The following is a 24,510-nucleotide window of genomic DNA, read 5'->3' on the forward strand; positions in this document are numbered from 1 at the left end:
AAATCTTTGAGAATCAATTCCACATGCTGTGGTTTCTTTGTTAGTTATCAAGTATGAAAACAGATGATGCTGTCAACACGTTTTTGGGGGAAGAAAGCAAACTGACACACACCCACATGTGGTCTTCACTACACAGCAGTGGGTACGGGTGAAGTAGGCCAACCTATGGAGTGGGGAGATCATTTCCTGCCTTCCTCCTTCTCCCCCTCGCTTTGGAATTGGTCTCTTTTTTGACTCATGTGGAGAGAGTTTTCTAAGAATTTGAGTTGGTTAAAAAACAATGTACTAAATTGTTCCAAAATTAGGTAGTGGTAATGATTGCACCACTCTATGAATATACTTTAAATTCACAATACATTGAATTCACTTTAAAACAGTGATTCTTTTTTATCTTTTTGAGATAGGGTCTGGCTCTGTCACCCAAGCTGGAGTGCAGTGACCCAATCATAGTTCACTGCAGCCTCAAACTCCTGGGCTCCAGTGATCCTCCTGCTTCAGCCTCCCAAGTAGCTGGGACTGCAGGCATGCGCCACCTCGGCTAGCTAATTTTTCTTATTTTTTGTAGAGACAGGGTCTCTCTATGTTGCTCAACACAGGCCAGGATCTCAAACTCCTGGCCTCAAATAATCCTCCAGCCTTGACCTCCCGAAATACTGGAATGATAGGCATGAGCTACCTCAGCTAAAACAGTGAATTTTATGGAATGTGAATTACATCTCAATAAAGCTGTTACTTAAAAGACAGTGTGGGTTGTCTTGAGAGTTAAAAGGCTCCCAGAGGCCAGTGCGGTGGCTCATGCCTGTAATCCTAGCACTCTGGGAGGCCAAGGCGGGTGGATTGCTTGAGGTCAGGAGTCGAAACCAGCCTGAGCAAGAGCGAGACCCAGTCTCTACTATAAATAGAAAAAAATTAATTGGCCAACTAATATAGAGAGAAAAAATTAAAATAAAATAAAATTAAAAGGAAGATTAAAGAAAAATTAGGAAGATTCTAGCTGATCTTTTTTGTCAGGGTCAGTGGCATACAGGAAATTTCTGATCTGGGAAGGCAATGGGACAACGTGACTTTGTGACTTCTGAAGTCCTAGCTGACCTGGTCATTCTGCTCCATCTCTGTGTGTAATCAATAACAGAAAACTAACAACTGAGAAGCCCTATAATTTCTGGGGAATACTCAGCTTGCTGACTTCTAGGCAGAACATCTGGTAGTGGGGCCAAGTTCAAGGTTGAAAATAAGAGTTTGGTTTAAAGCTCCAGGAGTTCCACCTTAAGCTTCTCACCACGGCTTTGGGACTGGTAGGGCAGCCCTGAATGTTCTAGTTCTCTTAGCTGCTAAGCCTGGCTAGGTGCCTGGTCCAGGGAAGCTGGCTCCCTCCCCAGAGGGGCAGGTGTGGTGATAAAAGACAAGGGCATAAGAACTTTCCAATTCTTGGACACTAGGGCAAGAGATGACCCAAGGCCAGACCAGATTTGGGATATGCTCAGAGGCTTGGCTTTTTAGCTTTTACTTCTTTATACATGTGGGATGGAGAGAAAGATATAGTCAGAAGGAAATGAAGGTGGCTTGCTTTCATTGGCTTGGGCATTCTCCTAGGTTAGCCTCATGGAATTAAACCTATGTTAAGGATTGATACCACCAAGTTACCATTTAGTAAATCCCATCTTTTGGCACTTAAAGAGTTACTCTCCCAGCCCAGGTTTTGTTATTCATCCCTAGAGAGTAACTACCTAATTGTAGTTTAGCGCCTGATAGTTAACATGATCTCCCTCCCCCAACCCCACCACTTAATCGCTGTCTCAGTGTCTTTCTTTTTTTGTTGTTTCCTTGGGGTTTAGAATGCAAGAGGAGCCCCAGTCCTGGAGAACACGCTTGGCTACAACATACGGTACTTTCCAGAAAACAACACTAACCTCACAGAGGCAGTGAACACCACTAACCGGCAGCTTGAACTGCATCTGGGAGGCGAGACCTATTTGGTGTCTGTGATTTCATATAATTCTCTTGGCGAGTCTCCAGTAGCGACTCTGAGAATTCCGGCTCTTCATGAAAAGTGTAAGTAGAGTGTCAACTTCTTACATAGGTCCCTGGCCCCATCCACTGGCCAAGGAGCAGTCCCTATCCTCTCAAAGGCAGTCGATTCTCTTGAGTCAAAATGCAAATGGAATGGGGACCCTGTAGGTTGCGGTGAGGAAATCAGAATCCACTGGTAATTAACGAGCCACTTGAAATAAAGTGCCCTTGGAACAAAGCCCGTGTTAAAAATCAGAGACTTTATAAATCACATAATGCAAAGTCATAAACCTAGAAGTTCTATGTGCAGCTTTTATTTGTTCTGGTCTGAGTGAATGTGAGCTGGCTGCATAAAACTGTCACATTTGTCACATTTGTCCCCAGTGACTGAAGACTTTCTTGAACTCTCCCCCATACAGAGGTCCCCAGCCTTGGCTTAATTCTCACTTTCCTGTTTTCTTCCTTTTCCCCCTTCCATTTGACTAAGGAAAAATTCTAATGTTTATGTTTGCCAATAAATTGCTCATTACACTTTTTGGTTATATTAGTTTTTAACATTACTGCTCCCAGACAAACTCATATTTTGTATCCTGTTTTGGAATAAAATACCTTCTTTGACTCTCATTCAAAGAATTGTAGGCCATAGATTTCCTCTTCTCTGCTTTATTTTTCTCTGTGGAACTTAGTACTGTCCCTTAGTCTATGTATTTTCTCCTTTATTTTATTACCTTTCTCTCCCTAAATAGGATGCAAGTTGCACGAGGGCAAGGATTTTTGTCTGTTTTTTTTTTTTCTTTTGGTTTTTAACCTGATTTCCTACACCTAAAATAGCATAGAGCAGTTGGCATGGAGCAGGCGCTCAGCAACTATTTGTCGAAACAAATAGTTAGGAATGTTCTCTCCGGTTTGCCACCTCCGCTCTGTTTGCTCAGACCCACTCTGCCTGTGCTCCCTTCCTTCTCTTCTCCTTAAACTTAACCCACTTCATCGGGATACACCTTCTTTGTTAAAGAAGTGCTGTTGAATAGTGACCTAGTGTGGCCCCAGAATGGGAGGCTGTAGAGAGTAGGGGATAAAAGCATGGGCTTTGGAGCCCAGCAGCCCTGGGTTCAAATCTTGACTCTTCCACAAGATACCATTAACCTTGGGCAAATTACCTAACCTCTCTAAACCTTAGCTGCTTATAAAATGGAGCTATTATATAATATTAATAATACCTACCTCATCATAGAGCTATTGTGAGGAATAAATAAGATTGTTTATGTAAAATGTTTTTTGTCTAGTGCTGATTGTTACCGTTGTCATTGTTAAAAAAATTTCTGATAAATTTCCACTGGATATGGATTATCAACTTTAAAAACACTACAAAAATATCTTAACTAAAATTGTGCTAAATTCGCTTAGGTTTTTTTCTGGCTTTGCGTCAGAATCATTAGCATGATCATCAATTATAATGTCCTAGACCAGATGTTGGCAAGCTACAGCTTGCAGGCCAGATCTGGTCTGACACCTGTGTTTGTAAATGAGGCTCTATTGGAACCCAGACGCACCTGTTGGTTTTCACATTGTCTATGACTTCTTTTGGGCTTCAGTGGCAGAACTGAGTAGTTGGAGCAGAGACCATCTAGCCCACAAACCCTAAAACATTGACTATCTGGCTCTTCCCAGAGAAAGTTTACAGACCTCTGTCCTAGCCACATAAGAAAGTAACATTCTACAGAATTTTGTTTAATAAGGTGGAGGCAACTAGAAAATAGTTATAATAATTATTTTTGTAAGTGTAACTAGCATTAAGTATAATTATCACATAGTTTCCATTAGTATATTACAGGCATTGTGCTAAGGCATCATAGGTTATCTCATTTCAGCCGTGAAATGACTGATGATATATGTACGGTTAGGTCCGTTGCAGAGATGATGAACAGATTCAGGAAAGCTTAGTAATTTGCCCAAGGTCTTTCAGGTGGGATTCCAGCTCAGGTCTGCATGATTCCAAACTTGTACAATATACTTTGTCCAGAATCTTGGCCTTGGTATTAATAAAGTGACTTGTAATTCTGGTCACAGATACTGTGTGATGCTGAACTGGTTGGAGCTCTGTGGGCCTCCATACTCCCCTCTTTCGCATAAGGGGTAAAATCAGGTCTCTTCTGCCTGAACATCCTCTGTGTTCTGTGGGACCTTGGCCAGCAGGCAGCTGTGGGAAAAGCACAGCCACTGTGTGGTCAGGGGCCCAAGGAGGACGTCAGAATTGAGTCAGGGCAGGGGTCAGGTAGGGCCAGGACAACTGGTGTAGGGGAGGCACTGCCAGCCCCTGAGAACAGATTCAGAAGCTATGGAGTAACTGTTGTCATGCAAATCACAAGAAATTCATGGTCTTCACGGCCAAAGCTCCTTCCCTGTTTTCCAAGGAAGGATCCTTAGTAATTAACCTCTTTTAGTAATTTTTTTTTTTTTTGAGACAGAGTCTCACTCTGTTGCCCAAGCTAGAGTGCGGTGGCATCAGCCTAGCTCACAGCAACCTCAGACTCCTGAGCTCAAGCAATCCTCCTGCCTCAGCCTCCCAAGTAGCTGGGACTACAGGCATGTGCCACCATGCCTGGCTAATTTTTTTCTATATATATATATATATATATTTTTTTTTTTTTAGTTAGCCAATTAATTGCTGTCTATTTTTAGTAAAGACCAGGTCTCGCTCTTGCTCAGGCTGGTCTCGAACTCCTGAGCTCAATGATCCACCCACCTCGGCATCCCAGAGTGCTAGGATTACAGGCGTGAGCCACCGCCACCGTGCCCGGCCTCTCTTAGTAATTAACCTACCACACCTGGGGATGTGTTGTATTAGGAGTAATTGCTCAAAAAGTTCTTGTTGAATGATGCAAGGACCCAGCAATTAGTTTATGTTCAGTAGAGTGATTGTTTGGAAACTTCTCTTTCAGCACTGCTGGACGTTGCCAGGCCTTTTCCCCTTTCAAGGTTGGCTCTTGGCTTCATGGGACCTTTTCCACATCCCTGTGGCTTCCTCAATCTCTGTAGCACACTTGGCACTTTAGACCCATCTCCTCCTGCTCCTCAGAGCCCCAGTGAGGAGAAGGAGCATGAGATTAGAACCAGCCCTCGCTCATCTTCAGTTCCGGATTTGTGGGCAAGTCATTTATTGAGAAAGTGCCTCCAGGAAGCCCAGAAAAGGAAGCAGGCCAGGAAGAGGGAGGCCACTGAGCCAAAGGTGCTATCTGATTTTCCTAGGGCTGCTGACAAAGTACCACAGACTGCCAGCCTTGAAATAACAGAAGTTCATTGTCTCGTGGTTCTGGAGGCCAGAAGTCCACGATCAAGGTGTTGGCTGGGCCACGCCCCCGTTAAAGTCCCTAGGGAAGGATCCTTCCTTACCTCTCTTCCTGCTTCTTGTGGCAGCTCCAGTAACGCCAAAAATGCCACTCTCTGCCTTGGTCTTCACATGCCCAGCTTCCTGTGTGTCTCTATTTCTGCATCCAAATTCCTTTTTTTTAAGACATAGGGTGTCTCACTCTGTTACGTAGACTGGAGTGCAGTGGTGCAATCTTAGTTCACTATAATCTCAAATTCCTGGGCTCAAGCGATCTTCCCACCTCAGCTTCCTGAGTAGCTAGGACTACAGGTGTGTGCCACCATACCTGGCTACTTCTTTTTAAATTTTTTTTGTAGAGATGGGGTCTCACTATGTTGCCCAGGTTGGTCTCAAACTCCTGGCCTCAAGTGATCCTCTTGCCTTGGCCTCCCAAAGTACTGGGATCACAAGCATAAGCCACCATGCTCAGCCAAATTCCTCTTTTCTTATAAGGACACCAGTCATATTGGGTTAAGGGCCTACCATCTTAACTGATTAAATCTGCAGTGGCCCTATTTCCAAATAAGGTCACATTCGGTGGTACTGGGGATATCTTTTTTGAGGGACACAATTCAACCCGTAACAGGTGCAATCTGAGATAAAAGTCCCCGGTAGGGTGGTTTCTACCAGATCCCGCAGCAGGACTGTGGAGTGTAAGTGACATCTCAAAGTTATCCCAACCAGGTGACACGCACAAACAGTAAGAAGGAATGTGAGAGAGTCGGGAGGAGCACTGACATTGCTTGCTGAAACAGTCTAGGGAAGGCTGCAAATGCTCCAGCAATGACTTTCACCCCCGACTGGCTGAGGATGATTCGGGGCTGTGAGCAGGAGGGCGGGAGGAGGGAGCTGGAGCCCTGGGGAGGAGGCGGGGTTGACATCCAGGCCCTGTGCTCCTGGCCCTGGCCCCTGCCCCTCCTCTGGCTTCACATTTCCTTCATGCCTCAGTTGCCCTTTCTCAGAGCCACCTTTTTAGGTTAACTAACTACCTGGCCTTCCTTGTAGGACTAGCAAGCAACTGGCGTGTTGCATAAAGGCCTAGTTTGGGAAAAGGATCCATAAACTGTGGCTTATGAGACAAGACTCCTAAATATGCGCCCAGCCTGCTGGGGCTTGTTGCTGAGGAGGATGCAAGACCTCCAGTCCCCACTGCAAATTCCTACATTGGCCTAGGCTTCCAGCTTCAAAAGGCTTTTTGGTTGGGTTTTTTCTTTTCACTTTTCTTTCTTTCTTTTTTTTTTTTTTAACAGGACACTCTTCTGCTCTCATCAGGACTGTCTTTGATGTTCATTGCAACATACTTCCTGTGGGTTCTGGTTTTGGAGGCTGAGGTGCTGAGGGTGCTGAGGAGTGGGTTTGGGGGGAGAAGCCACACCCCGTAATCTCTGAGCCTGGCTGGCCTTGTGCCTCTCTCTCTGCCTCACGGCACCTCCAAATAGGTCTCCTTTCTTCTTGTGTGTTCAGAACATTTTCAATAAGATAGTGCTCTGATTCTGATTAAATCCTGGATATTGGATCTGAAATCACACTATTAAAGGAATCCTTGTGTCCTGTTCCCAGAGATGAGTTTTTGGCTGGTCCTACAGAAAATGTTGCCAATTACGTATTTACATACTGATCCATGTCCAGGGACTTTGGATGGGTGTGCCTTTATCTTTCTGGTGCAGACACAATTCTTGCTGCCTCAAGGATAGGAATCCATATCCCATATTAGTAGGGTTACCCTATATAGTTAAAGTGTGAAGCCATCTCCCTGCTGTGACTTTAGGGTCACCATCTCCCATCTTCCCAGCCACACAATTACTAGTGCCTGAAATTCCACCTTTGGAGATTTATTCTCCATCTCAGATTTGTTTTCTTTTTGACTTGCAGAAACACCTTTAGAAGGTAAGTATTTTTAGTTCTCAACTCTCTAGTGAGATCCTTTTCTGGAAACAGGTCAATTTGAGGAGGTAAAGGAAGATTAAGAAGGTACTTAATCATCAAAGGTGTTGCATAAGGCAAAAGGATACCAAAAAAAGGGATAAAAATAGCAACATGGGGAGGCTGCAGTTGAGATCCTGAACTTTGGCCTTGTTTTACAGTTTGGGCAATGCACAGGTGCCAGTGTGGTTGGTGCATTTGGGGAGACGAGTTGGGTAGCTGTGAAGCTGTCCTTTTCTCTCCTTTCAGCATTTCGGTGCATTGAGGTCGTGCAGGCCCGCCTTGCTGAGGACCAGCTGGTGGTGGAGTGGCAAAGCTCTGATCCGAAGGTGGACACATGGATGGTTGAGTGGTTCCCAGATTTGGACTCAGAGCCCTCTGCTTATTCCTGGGAATCTGTGTCTCAGGCCAGGAACTGGACAATCCAGCAAGGTATCCAGTGTACCTTCTCCCACAAGTTCCCTCTGGCTAGATTTGGTTTCGTTTTCGTCAGTTTTTAAATCTTTAACTTTGGCTTCAAAGCTGTAAATGTGATTAATAGCATTTGACAAGCTCATGCAAGCTTAGGGAAGTGACTCACCTCCTGGCATCTCCCAGGCAAGGTTGGCACAGGAAGCTGTGGGTATTGGACCAGGTATCTGACCTGTCTCCAGGAAGAAAACACTAAGTTAACACGCGCCAAAAGAGAGCCCTTCTCAGATGTTTTGATAATCTTACACTAGAGTTTGGATTACACTAGAGTTTGGATCCCATCTGTCCTACCTGGGACACTGCCTTCAGTTCTTGTCGCTTATTTAAGAACTAGGCCCTTTCCCCAGGTGATTGATATAGGAAACAGCCTTCATTTTAAGACAGTCCCTGCCCCAGGTACGATGCATGAATGAGACTTTACCTGTTCAATCCTATCCCTCTGACCATTTCCTGATGCTAAATAGCAGCCATGTGAAGAGTGATAGGCATGCAGCGACGCAGGCAGGTAGAGAGGCTAGAATTTGTGTTATCTGAGTGCTCCAGCGTGATATGCTGTTGACCGAAGGATTCAGTTTTGTTCTGCAGTGGCCTCAAAATACATGATAACATCAGTGATGGAGAAGGGCCTGGATCTCTTACTTTTCTCTTCCTGGATAGCTCTGTAATTTTGTCAGAGTGGAACAGGGTTGAGTTCTAAGAGTTAATTAGAAAATCTAAGAGCAGCAATAGACATTAGAGACCATCCCACCTGACCTCCTTATTTTCCAGATGTGGAAACTATAGAGAAATGGAATATCTTCCATACGTCATAGGCCATAACTCTTAGTCTAGCATTCCTTCCACTCTGCCACGCTCTGTACTTATGCTTTTCTTTTTTCTTTCTTTCTTTTTTCCAGATAAATTGAAACCCTTCTGGTGCTATAACATCTCTGTGTATCCAGTGTTGCCAGACCAAGTGGGGGAGCCATATTCCATTCAGGCTTATGCCAAAGAAGGCTGTGCGTATGGACGAGGCCCCGTGGGGGACAGGAAACCCTGGGGCCTGTCCAGCATTCAGAGAGGGCCCGTTTGTGCCGCACCTTCATCCTGCAGGGACCCGTGAATGTTTGACACAACTAGGGCCAGGTTATAGATTTGCTGAATTTGAAAGCTGGGGTAGACACTAAAGAGCATCAAGTCTAATCCCCTCATTTCACAATTTAAAAATTGAGGCTCAGTGAGGTGAAATAACTTACCCAGAGTCACAAACACCTAGTGCAAATACAGCTGCAACCAGAAATAACATTTAATTAAGACCAACTCAGGGAGCCTTAGAGAGTTCATCATAAGTTAGGGATGATAAAAATTTGTTTTTAATTGTGTAGCAATAAGCAAGGACTTTACTGGTGAATTGCTCAGAGTTTATATGCATCTTTTTGGAAGTTCATGTCTTCCAGATTCAACTGGAAAAATATCTGCCACTCAAATGTAGTCCGTGGAGGCATATATTTCAACTATTTGGTAATAGCTACATGGTGTAATCCTAGCTCTCTGGGAGGCCGAGGCGGGCGGATCGTTTGAGTTCAGGAGTTCGAAACCAACTTGAGCAAGAGTGAGACCCTGTCTCTACTATAAATAGAAAGAAATTAACTGGCCAACTAATATATATAGAAAAAAAATGAGCTGGGCATTGTGGCGCATGCCTGTAGTCCCAGCTACTTGGGAGGCTAAGGCAGCAGGATTGCTTGAGCCCAGGAGTTTGAGGTTGCTGTGAGCTAGGCTGACGCCACGGCACTCACTCTAGCCTAGCAACAAAGCGAGACTCTGTCTCAAAAAAAAAAAAAAAATAGCTACACTGTACAGATATGACTGGAAAAGCTGAGTACCAAATTGGAGTGAGAGGTCTACGAGGAAGTATTTTTTCTCTGGCCTTTGATGTCACTTCTCTTCTCAAGATGGGTGACTCCAGAAAACCATGTTCTCATTGCTTCTTGGCCTTTTGGCTAAGATCAAGTGTAGTATTTGTTCTTATCAGAAAACAATTTCCCAATAAGTTGATTCATTAATTCCCTATCCCGCCCTCACCTCCCACCTCCAGCGCTGTGGTTTTGGTCTGAGTACTGGCCAGAGCCTTGGTGGGAGGAGGAGCTGCTGGGGTGTGAGTCAGCATTTATCATTTATTTCCCTGTCCTTTCCAGTTCCAAAAGAAGGTCCTGTGACCAAGGTGGAGGACATTGGAGTGCAGACTGTCACAATCACATGGAAAGAGATTCCCAAGAGTCAGAGAAATGGTATCATCAGTAACTATACCATATTTTGCCAAGCTGAAGATGGAAAAGAATTCTGTAAGTGTGCCCATGGCCAGGGTGAAAAAGCCCCACACAGATGCCATGGATAGACCTATCATAGGGTGGCTCCCATGGTTGTGATCTGCAATCTTATATTAGTCACTTAGCTTCTTTGAGCATCTCTGAAAATGGGGCCAAGAACATCCACCTTTTGAGGGTTTCGGGGTTTAAATGAGAACAAAGTAACAAAGTACCTGAGAGTCCTGTAGGAATGGGAGGAGTTGATATGATTTGTGCTGGTCAGGCCCTGAACGAGCTGACCTCCCGGGAGCTTCATGTTGTTGGAAGGGTATTAATGGCTTAAAGATTGGAAGGGGGCCAAGCGTGGTGGCTCATGCCTGTAATCCTAGCACTTTGGGATGCCGAGGCAGGCAGATCGTTTGAGCTCAGGAGTTCGAGATTAACCTGAGCAAGAGCGAGACCCCGTCTCTACTAAAAATAGAAAGCAATTAATTGGCTAACTAAAAAAAATATATATATATATAGAAAAAGTTAGCCGGGCATGGTGGCACATGCCTGTAGTCCCAGCTACTTGGGAGGCTGAGACAGGAGGATTGCTTGAGCCCAGGAGTTTGAGGTTGCTGTGAGCTAGGCTGACGCCATGGCACTCTAGGCCAGGCAAAAGAGTGAGACTCTCTCTTAAAAAAATAATTTAAAAAAAAGAGTGGAAGGGGGACAGACCCCATACCATGACTTCTACTGCCCAATGCCAAGTCATGCTCTTTTTCTTAAGTCCATAATATCTCCTATCATACTAAATTCTGGATTAGCTTGGATTCCTGTTTAGGCTAAAATTTTTGTGTTATGTAAAATACATGTAACATAAAATTTACCATTTTAAACATTTGAAAGTATACAATTTAGGGGCATCAAGAATATTCATAATCAGCACTATATATTTCCAGAACCTTTTTATTTTCACTTAAATAGAAGAGCTCTACCCATTAATTGGTCACTCCTTATTTCCCTCTTCCCACTGTCCCTGGTAACCACCAAACTACTTTGTGTCTCTATGGGGAATGCCTATTCTGGATATTTCATATAAATAGAATCATAGAATATGTGACCTTGTGTCTGGCTTTTTTTACTTAGTATAATGTTTTCAAAGTGCATCCATGTCATAGCATGAATTAGTATTTCATTCCTTTTCATGACTGAATAATATTTCATCATATGGAATGTCCCTGTTTTGTTTATCTATTCATCAGTTGGTGAATTATCAATGGATTATCCATTCATCAGTTGTTTCAACCTTTTGGCTACTGTGAATAGTAATGTTATGAATATTGGTATACAGATACATGTTCGAGTCCATACTTTCAATTCTTTTGGGTATATACCTACAAGTAAAATTCCAGAATCATATGGTAATTCCAGTTTAACTTATTGAGGAACCACCAAACTTTTTACATAGTGACTACACCACTTTACATTCTCACCAGCAATATATGAGGGTTTCAACTTCTCTATATCCTTGTCAACACTTGTTACTTTTCATTAAAAAAATATTATTATGGCTGTCCTAGTGGGTGTGAAGTGGTATCTCATTGATTTGCATTTTCCTAATGACTAATGAAGTTGAGCGTCTTTTCGTTTAGTTGTTGGCCATTGGCATATCTTCTTTGGAGAAATGTCTTTTTAATCTCTTTGCTTATTTTTAAATTTGGTTGTTTGTCTTTTTTGTTGTTATATTATGAGAGTTCTTTATATATTCTGAATATAAGTTTGTTATCACATGTATGGTATGTAAATATTTTCTCCTATTCTGTGGGTTGTCTTTTTTTTTTTTTTTTTTTTTTTTTGCGACAGAGTCTCACTTTGTTGTCCAGGCTAGAGTGAGTGCTGTGGCGTCAGCCTAGCTCACAGCAACCTCAAACTCCTGGGCTTGAGTGATCCTTCTGCCTCAGCCTCCCGAGTAGCTGGGACTACAGGCATGCGCCACCATGCCCGGCTAATTTTTTATATATATATCAGTTGGCCAATTAATTTCTTTCTATTTATAGTAGAGACGGGGTCTCGCTCTTGCTCAGGCTGGTTTTGAACTCCTGACCTTGAGCAATCCGCCCGCCTCGGCCTCCCAAGAGCTAGGATTACAGGCGTGAGCCACAGCGCCCGGCCTTGGGTTGTCTTTTTATTTTCTTAATATTGTTCTTTTGATGCACAAAAGCTTTTAATTTTAATGAAGTCCAATTTAACCTGTCTTTCTTTTGCTACTTGTGCCTTTGGCATCATATATCAGAAACCATTGTGGAATTCAAGGTCATGAAGCTTTTACCCTATGTTGTCTTTTAAGAGTTTTTATAGTTTTAACTCTTGTATTTAGGTCTTTGATCCAACTTGCTGGGCTAATTTTAGGCAGAACATGCACAGGGATTGGAGTATGAGATGGCCAACCTTAGTATCACAAGTTCCAATTGTTCTTACTTTGGTGCTACTAAAACACAGTTTTTAGTCTGGCTTGCCTGTGGTGTTTGACTTTTGTGTTTTTCCTTTAGCCAAGACAGTCAACTCCAGCATGCTGCAATATAGCCTGGAGTCCCTGACACGAAAGACCTCTTACACTGTTCAGGTCATGGCCAGCACCAGTGCTGGGGGAGCCAATGGGACAACGATAAAGTTCAAGACATTGTCAATCAGTGAGTATTTCTGTCAAGCCCTGAGTACCTCTCCTTGACATTTACCTTAGGTCACTGAGAAACAGTGTTTGCCAAAAGTGGGTGGAAGCCCAGTGAATGACAGTACCCAGGTGAGAGGAGCCGTCCAGCTCTCCGGCTCATTGACCCTTCTGGAAGGCACATGGACAAGGAGACAGGAGGGAGAGCACGCAAACTGAGAGCAGAATTCGGAAAGACTGGTTATTTTGTTCCTTCCTCACGGGCAGCTGCCAATCATGTCAAGAAGGTGGTGTCTAGTTAATGCTAGCTTCAGCCTCAGCTCCTTGCCAACTCCTGCCCCCAGGCTGTCCCCGAGCTTATAGTCACCGCCTCTGCAAGTCAGGGGATATTACGCTATAGGGCCTTGGAGGGAAAACCTTGGTTGACCAAGCCCACAGGAAGGGGCTTAACCTCATCTCATTTGTGAAATTCTTTTGGACAAAAAGATCAGTGATATGTTGGACTTACCAACTTTTACATTAAAAAACAGGAAGCAAGAAAAATTTAGTAGCTACCAGGAGTGATGTAAAATAGAGTGTAGCTTCATGTGATGGTTGGTTAAGGGAGATGTTCAAGAGGGAAGGAACATGGAATAAGAAGTGAAGCAGAAAGAAGGAAGGAGAATGGGAAAAACAAGAGAAATATATTAATTTTGCCAAGTCCTTGAGTGGCAGAGATTTGATTTTTAAGTATATACAAAAACTGTTTTAAGGAATGAACAGCCTTTTAGATTAAAAATGAAGGAACATCGCCAAGTTTTGTAATAACTGGTCAAGGTAAAAATTGTCTGCTTGAAATATTCATGAAAGCCTGTTTTATCACATTTTAAAGAATAAAATAGCTTTGTAACTCTGGAAAATGTGAGCATAGCATGTGTTTTTACATAGAAAACATGTTCTGTTTTTATGAATTAAGATTGCCTTTTTGGAACTCTTTTTGATCTTGCTGTTTAAAATCTTTTAGAATCATGTTATATTTTCATAACACTAGGCACAAATTGTATCAGCTCATGGGATTTTCTCCAAGAGGCAAAATGAAGGCAAGAGCCTGTCTCGAAGCCTCGAAGTTTCCTGGTTTATAGATCATAGATCACCCTGTGTCTATCTCTGATCCTTTATAATGCCTTTTCCACACAGCAGCCACAGTTTCAAACCCTGGATGCCCTGCTTAAAACCTACCAGTGACTTTTATTGTATTATAAATAAAGTCCAAACTCCTTCCTATCGCTTTCATGGTCCTTCATCATCTGACCTCATCATTTATCACTTTCTGCCTCCATTTATGTTCCTCACCTTGTTCCTGTGTCAAAGCTTTCACACCCGCTGTTCCTTCTGCCTGGAATACTTTTGCATGGCTGGCTCCTTCTCATTATTAAGATCAGCTTGAATTTCACTTCTTCCTTGGCCACCCTATCTAAAGTTGCTATCCTCCCTTCCACTTTACCCCAGTTACTTTCTATCTTACCATCCTGTTTTATCTGAAATCATCTTATGTTATTTAATGTCTGGATCTTTTACCAGAACGCAAGCTCCATAAGAATAAGGATCTTGTATTTCTAGCTTATTGCTATTTATTTAATTACCTAGAATAGTGTTTGCCAAATAGTAAGTGCTCAATAAATATTCGTTGACTGAGTGAAGTTGGAAGATGGGCTTAGCGAACACAATGTATCATGCAGGAGAAGACAACTGAATGGGGAGCTTCAAATTCTAGGGTTCTTTTAATTGAAAGAAATTGAATTTAATTCAAGGAAAACTAATAAGAAATTGTGTTGCTGAAGCTACTAGAAGAAAAAGTTAATCTTTGGTTTTTGTCAAGAAAGTGATGGACGGAACTTACTACTGACTTTTGTTCTCCTTTTCCCAAAGGTGTCTTTGAGATGTTCCTTATAACTTCTCTGACTGGAGGAGGGCTTCTTATCCTCATCATCCTGACAGTGGCATATGGTCTCAAAAAACCCAAGTGAGTTTATAGGCAACAGTGGGTGCCTTGAAAACCAGGGACAAAAAAGGATGGAAGACATCATGGGTGTTTTGTAGAAGAGAACACTCTACCATTAAGGGAGCATTCATTCACTTATTCCTATAGTATGTATTTATTGAGATTATTGGAGGCTATATATACTCTGAGACTCATCACAGATCTGACCAAGCAAGAGGACTTTCACTCTCATAGCTCCACGCACCAGGTCTAGGCCTTTTGGAGGCTGGGAGAGTGCCAGCTGCCCCGTAGGCTTCCTCTGCCGCATTTACTGTCTGAAACTAGAGGCCCTTTGTCTCATCGTCCAGAGGCCTTGCAAGCCTCTCTTGCAGCTAGAGCAGGGAGCAGCATCCCATGGAGTTGGAGTGCTGGCCAGTGTATGGCGGCACAAACTTGTTGCTTGCTTTTGCAGTGCACTGTCACAGGGCTGGCTGTAGCGGCCTTTGTCCTGCCTGGCCTGGTCACTATGGGGAAGCAAGCGTGTCTTCACGGTCTTGTGCTTTCTTTCTGCAGCAAGCCTATGCTACCCTGATGGTCCTTCCTTGGTAGAGATCTCTCTCCAAATGGAACAGTTGTGGGCTTCTCTGCCAAGCAGCTGTGCTTAGTTAATAGTCAAGCTAATGCAACCTCAGTTACCAGTGTAGGTTGTCACCAAGCCACTAGCACAAATTCTTGTACTTATGCACTTAAGAAATCATTTTAACCTTTAGCATGCATCAGAATCAGGCCCCACCCCACGGGTTTCTCATTCCATGGTTCTGGGGTGAAGCCCAAGAATTTGCAATTCTAACAAGTGCCCAGGCGTTGCAGCAGCTGCTGGTTAGGAGCACACTTTGAGAACCCCTACTCTGGAATGTGGGTAACTTATAAGGCTTAGAATGTTACCCTTCCCAGGGAATAAATCTCAAAGGAATGGCCGTGATGCTGTGCTTTCCAGCAATAGGACCAGGGATGGACATGCAGGCGCCAGAGAGGGGGAAGGAAGGAATATCTTTGCGTGGGCAGAAGTCTCCTCCTGTCACATCCCATAAATAGCTTGCAATTTTACCTGCTTCTCCAAACGGTTATACTTCCCTTTCCCAATTTCTATCAGGAGGCCCTTAGTTAATAGGGAGCCGTTCAGTTCCTCTTAGCAAAGCCCCACTCTTTCGGCTCAGCTATCCAGTGTGTATAAAATGCTTGCTGGACTCACTGCTTGTTTTAAAATCTTATCTCTTATTAGCAAATTGACTCACCTGTGTTGGCCCAATGTCCCCAATCCTGCTGAAAGCAGTATAGCCACATGGCGTGGAGATGATTTCAAGGTAAACGCTCCTGTATTTATTAAGGAAATCATTGTGCAGGCTGCTTGTGGGAGGTGGACAGGGTGGGTGGAGATGGGGCGGAGTCCTGGGCTGAGCTTTTCACATGAAGAGAACTTGAGGTTAAAAAGTGCCAGGGAGTGGCCGGTGGGGCAGAAGGAATCAACCTTCCTGGGACAACTTTGACCTCATGCTTTGGACAGGAGGGAGGGGCTTCACCAGGCTCATGAGGACCCAGTGTGACCCAGTGTGTTCCCACAATGGAGCTGGTCCCACAAAGGGTGCCGCAGATGACAGAGCCCAGCCCTGCCCTTCTTGACTTGACTGTCGAATTGGAGGGAGACCAGGCTGCTTTGAAAAGCAACCAAGAGCAAATTGGTCTGGATCCCGGGGGAATGTTGATGGGCAGAGCTGTCCACAGGCGACCTCGAGGTGTGTTCATCACATCAGGGAAGTTAGAGTCAAACTTCATTCAACTGGCATTGGGCTTTTTTTTTTTTTTTGAGACATGGTCTCGCTCTGTTGCCTGGGCTAGAGTGCTGTGGTGTCAGCCTAGCTCACAGCAACCTCAAACTCCTGGGCTCAGGCGATCCTCCTGCCTCAGCCTCCCGAGTAGCTAGGACCACAGGCATGCCTCACCATGCTCACCTAATTTTGTCTATATATACTTTTAGTTGTCCAGGGAGTTTCTTTCTATTTATAGTAGAGACGGGGTCTCGCTCTTGCTCAGACTGGTTTCGAACTCCTGACCTTGAGCAATCCGCCCGCCTCAGCCTCCCAGAGTGCTAGGATTACAGGCAAGAGCCACCCGCGCCTGGCCTTCGCATTGGGGTTTTTGAATGCATATTTCTTAAGTAGAAACCCTCCTTTTCCTAAGTTTTTAAATTGAAAACTGTTATGAAATTTTTAAGGTGTACTTTCTTGCTTAACCACTTCAGTACGGCGCTCGCCGGCCGCGAAACCTTGCCCACAGCCGGCACTCATAGTCCACGATAGTTTGTGCTGTGCATTGACGACAAACCCGTTTTGCTCTTGTGTGATGAGGAAAGCTTTAAAGCACTGAAAGCTTGTTTTACTTTACAGGCAGCTTTACTTGTAATGTCAATCAGAATAGGTAACATATACATATATGTTTTCATTATGTTATTTTTAAATGTTCACATGTTTATTTTGATAAATGAAAAATTAGAAAGTCATATCACGGCTGTCGGGTAAAGTCGCTGTGCATGTTCCTCTGTGGCTGTCGACTATAGCCGATGCTGGTACTGAAGTGGTTAAGTAGAAATAAGCCCAGTCAAATACAACCTTTCAATCCTTATTATTGAAAGACAGTCTCCAGTTTTTCTTTGATCTAGAAATTTTAAATATTAGTCTTTATTTCAACTCGAAGTTATTGTTTTAAATGTGGATATTTTCATTAATGGACTTTATTCCTATTTTCTCCTCTCCGTTATCAGTCTTATATTACCCTATTTACTTTCCTACATATGAAAAGTTACTTAGAGAGTAAATGAATCCATAGGCAATGTTGTATGATGCCTAAATTGTTTTTTGAATAATCTGTAGGTTGGGGCTCTACATCAAGCACTTATTAGTCACCCACTGCATGCCTGGCACTGGGCTAAGCCCTAGAGATACAAAAATGACAAAAATGCCATCCCTGCCAGGAGGCCACCTTTGATTTTTCTGGTGATGTTAGGCAAGTCTGTCTTTCTGATTGTGATTATTTCATCTCTAAGGGCTCTAACTTTAATGCTTCCATGTTAACATATGATTGTATGGAAAATGGCCTTCAGTTCTCTAGAAGAAGAAATTGTTTGAATCCAGGGTGCCATTTCTCAGGAAGTGGGCCACTCTTTCCCAGCTCCCGTGAAAGGGCTAGTGGAGATGACTGGCCACCACTTCTGGGCTTGGGAGGAATGTGGGGTGCTGTTCAAGAGTGGGGCATCTGGGGTCCCAAGCCTGATGAGCTTTTGGCTACATCAAGTGTAGCCCCTAAATGATCATTTGTGATGTCCCTTTTTCTTGTCCAGGATAAACTAAATCTGAAGGAATTTGATGACTCTGTGAACCTGGAAGAAGACAGGATCCTAAAACCATATTCTACCCCTAGTGACCTTATTGACAAGTTGGTGGTGAATTTCGAGAATTTTCTGGAAGACGTTTCTATAGAGGAAACTGGAAAGAGTCAGGAAAACATTTTGGGAGGGGAAAAGAATGAGTACATGACCTCCCCCTACAGGACTGAGTATGCTCCAGGGAAGAGTTTTGAGGAGTCCCTGGTTTCCACTGAGATTCCTCCCAGAAAATCGCAACACCCGTGTTTGAGAATGCCGGAAGGGACCTACTCAGAAGCCAAAGAGCAACTTCTCTTTTCTAGTCCGAGTTTAGGGCCAGACTATTTCGGTGAGGAAGGAGCACCAAATCCATATTTGAAAAATTCAGTGACAACCAGAGAATTTCTTGTGTCTGAAAGACTTCCAGAGCACACCAAGAGAAGTCTAAATGCCACCGTGGCATGAGACCCTCGGAGCCTCGGTGCAGACGGCCCTTGCCTAGTGAAAATACCACAACTTGGCACAAAGTGCTTCCATGTCCCCTCCCCACCGTCTCCCTGACCCCGAGCTGCTGGCTGAGCTTGGCTGGCACAGATGGGAACTGGTGCTGGGAAGAAGGAGGGGCGATAAGAAGCCCCAGCGCTTTGTAGAGGGAAAGCAATTTATTTCCTTGTGTTCAGATAGCAGGCTGTCACCAAGGCCTCTTGACAGATTGACTTTGAAGGACGAGCCCAGGTTCTGAGCCCAAAGGAGTCCTGAGGTGGACATACCTGGCTCCCCAGAAATGGGTCGTGGCCACAGCCTTTGCTGGGGCTCCTCACCAGAGTTCCAGGAGGGCCTCTGTCACCAGAGGATGGTTGTTTAGTTGGTACTTGGGTGGTTGGGTGGAAGCCTGGGCTCTGGGCTTCCCCTCCGAGGCAGCCCTGAAATCTTACTCTCCCTACACAGACGGGCTGGAAATGGAGTGGACCTTCCTAAGGGCGTGCCTGAGGCTTCTCCTAACGCTTATGGAGTCTCCAGTGTCTGCAGCAACACCGCACCCTGGACTCCTCGCCCCATTTACAGCACAGTGACTGCCAACACATCCAGGAAGGAGGGAGGGTCCCAGAGGGGTGCTGGAGACTGGACTCTGCTGGGTGCAGGTCTGCCGGTCTCCAGGCCTCCTCCCAGCCCTCCCACCTTGCCCCTGAGCCTGGGAGTAGAAAGGCAGCAGACATTGCAGTGCTGTTGTACAGGGACTCTGGCCCCTCACGCTGGCTCAGAGTCCAGGACCAGGAATGCTTACTGAGCGTACCCTTAAGAGGTCTCTTCCCAGAAGTAGCTGAGCAGGCCTGGGGACATGCAATGTTTAGCAACTTTGCTGCCCCAACACACGGATTTCTGCTCCTTTGCTCCAGCTGAGCATAGAGCTCGTGACAGTGGAGCCTTTCAAGTACGTGCTGATTGCACTGGGACCTGGGGTGCAGCTGTCTCTGGGCTCCTACGATGATCACAGCCATGGAGTCAGCGTTGCGGGAGGTCACCGGGAGGTCACTGGGAGCCTGGGGAGATCAGGGGCAGGCGAGGTAATAAGTGAGGGGCCCGAGATGCAATGACCCAGCATTTGCCTGCCTGGAAGCCTGATGCTATTTTTTCTAGGAGAGTTCAAGAAGTCAGTACTTGTGTCCCAGGCATGAACTTTCATAAGCCACCAACTCAGTTGTGCAAAACATCTCTTTACTTTCCTATAAATAAAATTAATTTCTAGCCCAAACCCCTGACAATTGGAAGTAACCTCAGCCCAGTTTGGAGATTTGGGGGTTGATTTACATTTATAGCTCAGTCCCATTTGGGATTTTGACCTCCCCTGTCCTACCCAGGACTGGTTCTGAGGACAGAGGACCTTGAATGGAGCAGCATTTGTGGGGCAGAGTGAGCCACTCAGTGGAGTCCTCTGGGATCCTGTGCTCATCCAGCCATGGTTTTGTCGCTGGTCTTATGTATATGCCTTGGCCACAGCTGTCCCTGTTGGGTTACCTGCCACTCGCCTCAGCCCACTGCTGCCCACTAACTGTGGGCACAGGAAGGTGTGGCTGCTCTCCTGAAGCTCCCTCCTCATTACATCTAAATGATGTCCTCGTTAAATCTCAAGTGGCTGCACCACGCCCAACTCTTCAGCCCTGGTTTACAAGATAGTGACTGCAGATTTTTCAAGGAATGAGGAGGCCTGAGGAAGGGCACTGGGGAACGGACCCAGGTCAGCCCTCCTGTCCCTCTGTCCTGCACCCAATCCTGGGTGTGGAAAGGGACCAAATCAAAAGCTTCCCTGATCCCTACTCTGCCACTGCCTCCGGGTGGCTTGGCACTTCTGTGAGGCTGCTGTCCTAGGGTTCCAGATGGGGCCCTGTCCGCCTTTGGAGTTGTGACCGTATGGGGAGGTTCTAGCCTCGCCTCCTGTCTTGGCCCAAGGAGCGGGGAGGCACAGGAACCCCCACAACCGTCCTGTCTCCCCTCTGGCCCCCTGCCCACCTCCAGCTGGGGGACCCTTCTCAAGTCCTGTGGGAGATGGGGGAGAGGAGACAGCCCGGAATGAGTCCTCCGTGATTGTCTGTCTCATACCTGGATGAGGCTTTAGAACCTAAAGTCCAAGAATTCCACGGCTGGAGGTGGGGAAGGGTTCCCGAATGGCTCCCATGATTGTGTTGCCCTCTGGCCCCCATCATCGAAGCGGAAATACCTTCTGTGCATAGCTGGCGAACACCCCTCGGCCCTTCCTGTGCCATTTCTCCTCTTCTCTCCCTTCCCTCTTGCCTCTGTCTTCTGCATCTTTTTCTGCTCATGTTTTAACTCTTCCTTTTATTTCTTGTTTCTTTTCATTCCTTTCTCCCCTGGCCATTGGCCTTCTTTGATCATTTTCCATATCTACTTTTGCCAACTTCGAGGGGTGGGAAGATGGTGCTCTCTGTTCTGTTCTAGGTGGGTCTGAGGTGGTTTCGCAGGAGCCAGGTGAGAGGAGCAGCTCCCAAGAGCCCTGCAGCGCATGCAGCGGGCCTCACGCCTCACGCCTGGCCCTCCAGAGCAGGCTCAAGGGACACCGGCCTCAGCGCTCTGTCCCCACTCCCAGCCCTCACTCCTGGCGCCCTGGGCTGGCCCTCTGGCTGGGGAAGGCCCTGCGCATTTTCTGTTTACTGTCAGACACCCTGTGAGAACACAAACAGGAAGGCTTGTGTTTAGCAAGGTCATTAAAAATGGAGAAAATGTCCATTAAAGAGTTTTCTGGGGCTCTGGGAACCCTGTAAACAGCTAGGTTAGTGGCCTATTAGTGGCCTTTCTTTTACAGTAAGAGCAGAAAACTTTAAAAGAATGGCAGAGAAGCCAATCTGTCGTTTTTGCTTTTTTTTTAAAAAAAAAAGGCTATCCCTTCCTCCTGGCGTCTTAGGTGGCAGCGTGAAAACACGGTGGGGGGGGGTCGGGGATGGGACGAGAGAGGCCTCCGGAGTGGATCCCTGGAGCTCCCTGCTGCTCCCCCGGTGTGTGGCCGTGTGTGCGGGGCAAGGCTGTGCTGGTCCACCCAGACCCCCCAGTCTGATTCCGGCCCCCCACACCCCCCAGTTCCTGCTGCTGCCGCCTGTGGGCCAAATGTGGGCTGCAAGCTAAAAGCCATGTTGACATTTTTAAATGGTTGAAAACAAAATCAAAGGAAGAATAATATTTTGTGATTTCAGTGTCCACAAATAAAGCTTAATTAGAACCCAGCCATGCCCATTATTTATGTATCCTCTATGGGTGCTTGCCCCACGCCCCCACAGGCAGAGCTGAGTAGCTGCAACAGAGACAGTTTGTCCCACAGAGCCTAAAACGTTCACCACGTGCCCCTTTGCAGAAAAGTTTATGACCACCTGCTGTAGCCCATAGATGGGAAGCTCAGGCCACACTCTGTTTTAACTTGGAATTTGCTGCTAATTAAAAAAGAAACAGGGTGTGTCCTTCTGGATTCCACCTGAATACGGCCCCCTTTGGAAGAACACACACTCTCTGGCTCCCGGAGCCCCCATAATGTTCCATCCCCTTCCCATTGTGAAGGTGGAGAGTTGGTGGCTGTTTATCACTTACACCAGTGGTTTTCAACCACAGTGACTTTGCTTCCCATTCCACAAGCCGCAGACGTTTTGGCAAATGCCTAGAGATAGTTTTGATTGTCACAACCGGGAAGGTGCTACTGGCATCTAGTGGGTAAGGCTGGCAATGCTGCTGTCATCCTACAGGGCAGCCCTCACAGCAAAGAATTACCTGCCCGAAAACGTCAGCAGGGCCGAGGCTGAGAAATCCTGCCCTGAACTAAGCTCTGCCCAACGCGTTTGCACGGGTGAGACTCAGCATCTGTACATGGCTCCAGCTGTCTCTCTCTTTTTTTCTTTTTAATTTACAATTTGTTTGGGGCTCAACTGTACAACAACAATCCCAAATGCTCTAAATATCAAACATTTATCTCATTCTTAACTCGCGATATTATCTCTGTGTACCTATATACATTCTCACCTAATTCCAAGTCATCCGTTGAATACATTGTGTTCTCCCTTTACTTTCAGTTATTTCATATGTGAAATTCTTGCACGAACACAGCATTGTGAATGGCCACACAGAGCACAGTGTGCCTGCACTGAGTGGTTTGCTAAGGCCTCCCTTAGTGGACAGGATTGTTTCAAATGTCCTCCTGTACATGAAACATCTTTGTATAAAATTTTCTTTTCTCACCTTTGTCCTATCTCCTTGGGGCTGTTTCCAAAAGTGGAATTGCTGGGTCAGAGTTTTATGGTTATGGTCACATATTGCATGACTGCATGCATCCCAAGAGAGGCTATCTGATTGATAACATCATCAGAGATGTCTGAGGGATCCTTTGTCCTTTTCCACTAATAATCAGCTGTTTACTACTATGCACTGGATTTTGTCAGTTTATTGGGAATAGTTAATAAAACCTTGTAGTTACTTGTGCCGCTTTAATCCTTATGAAGCCAAACTTTTGCCCTCTGTATTTTATGGTCTACATGTCCCTGTGTTTATGTTACAGAACCTTCTTCCTCCACATTCCTAGGGTATTAGAGACCAGCTGAGCTGCAAGAAATTAGAGGCACACAGCAGGACTTTAGCACAATGGGTAGACTTTGTCATTTGGTTCATTTTTGTAGAGCATTTTAAAAGAAAAGAAATTGCATACTTAGGCATTTTTTTGTTTTATGTAAATGTTAATTATTGACAAGGCCTATTTGTAATCAGAGTGTGGCATGGTCAGTGTCTTGTATTCTTATTGTGGGGGTGGGGTCCAGAAGAGTGGAGTGTGACAAAGAATATTAGCAGTCTCATGCCCTCTGCAGCTTTCTCTGGACACTGGGGTCCATGGCGAGTTTGCTGAGGAGCACAAACAGCCGCAGTCCATGTTGGAAGAGCCCCGAGAGCACGTTAGCCATCTGTGCTGAGCTCCGTGCAGGGCTGTCTCGTCCAAGAAGCCCACTCTGTGCTGGTGAGCAGGGCCGGGGAGAGCAAGGGGCACAGCTGCAGGAGAGAGCAAAACCTGCTGTCAGCAGCGGCTCCCTGGGTCGCTAGGGGGAAGCTAGATGTGTGTATGCCAATTTCATTTTTAGGAATGGAAGTCTCTTCTCACGATTCTACGTGTACACGTCACAGTTGCTTTGTTTCAAATCTTCCTTTATAGGAAACGACCCAAAGCGTGCAAGAAAACTTCCAGTTGGCCTTTCGAAATAAATAACACGTATTTACTCTGAAGCAAAGCTGAACATTGTCTCGTTGAGTCAGCATATGCTAAGCGATCTGGGTGTCGAGCCCCTCCCAAGACATGTTTTATCAGCCAGCCTTTGTTGTCCTGCAGGAAAAAATACGAGTTCCAGGAAAAAATGACAGGCTTGCTGGTTGTTGACTTCCTTCCTGATGGTAAAATAACAGCCTCCTAAGCTGACAATTCCATGAAGTCTCACGAGTGGGTTCCAGAGAACACTTTCTGCTCTGACCAAAGGGGGAACGCTCTGTCCCAAGGCACTTCTCTTGGACCCGAAGCAGTGTTTTCCATCCTATATCAGAGTCCACTCTCTTCTCCAGACTCCAGTCTCCTCGCTATCCCTCTCCCACCAAAATTTAAAAAAAAAACAGAAACAAAAAACCTCCAAAACAAAATCTTCTAAAAAGAGCAACCCCCAAATAGAACAACAAAATGAACTCCCACCCCGACCCCCGGCTCCTCCTGCCGGAATATCATCCTTCCGGTCCTCCCCGAGCCCTTGCCGGGGAGAGCTCTGAGTGAACCAGCTCAGGACAGTCCTTCTGAGGCCTGTGGCACAGGGGACCCGTTGCAATGCTGCCTGCAGCACATCTAGTGGGTAAGGCTGGCAATGCTGCTGTCATCCTACAGGGCAGCCCTCACAGCAA

General features: G+C 45.5%; 1 protein-coding gene and 1 pseudogene across 1 annotated transcript in view; both read left to right on the plus strand.

Moving 5' to 3' along the window:
- IL31RA (interleukin 31 receptor A) overlaps positions 1-19,799 on the plus strand; it is a 79,981-nt gene extending 60,182 nt beyond the window's left edge. The window contains exons 8-15 of the mRNA XM_076007902.1: positions 1,836-2,052; positions 7,550-7,732; positions 8,668-8,769; positions 9,949-10,095; positions 12,594-12,734; positions 14,621-14,714; positions 15,955-16,036; positions 18,067-19,799. Coding sequence (XP_075864017.1) covers positions 1,836-2,052; positions 7,550-7,732; positions 8,668-8,769; positions 9,949-10,095; positions 12,594-12,734; positions 14,621-14,714; positions 15,955-16,036; positions 18,067-18,555 — 1,455 coding nt within the window. The 3' untranslated portion in view covers positions 18,556-19,799. The remainder of the gene's footprint in view (positions 1-1,835; positions 2,053-7,549; positions 7,733-8,667; positions 8,770-9,948; positions 10,096-12,593; positions 12,735-14,620; positions 14,715-15,954; positions 16,037-18,066) is intronic.
- On the plus strand, positions 9,734-9,840 carry LOC142874126 (uncharacterized; annotated as a pseudogene).
- Positions 19,800-24,510: the final 4,711 nt, after the last annotated feature.

The sequence above is a fragment of the Microcebus murinus genome, chromosome 11 (assembly GCF_040939455.1).
Source record: "Microcebus murinus isolate Inina chromosome 11, M.murinus_Inina_mat1.0, whole genome shotgun sequence".
In the NCBI taxonomy this organism is placed as follows: Eukaryota; Metazoa; Chordata; class Mammalia; order Primates; family Cheirogaleidae; genus Microcebus; species Microcebus murinus.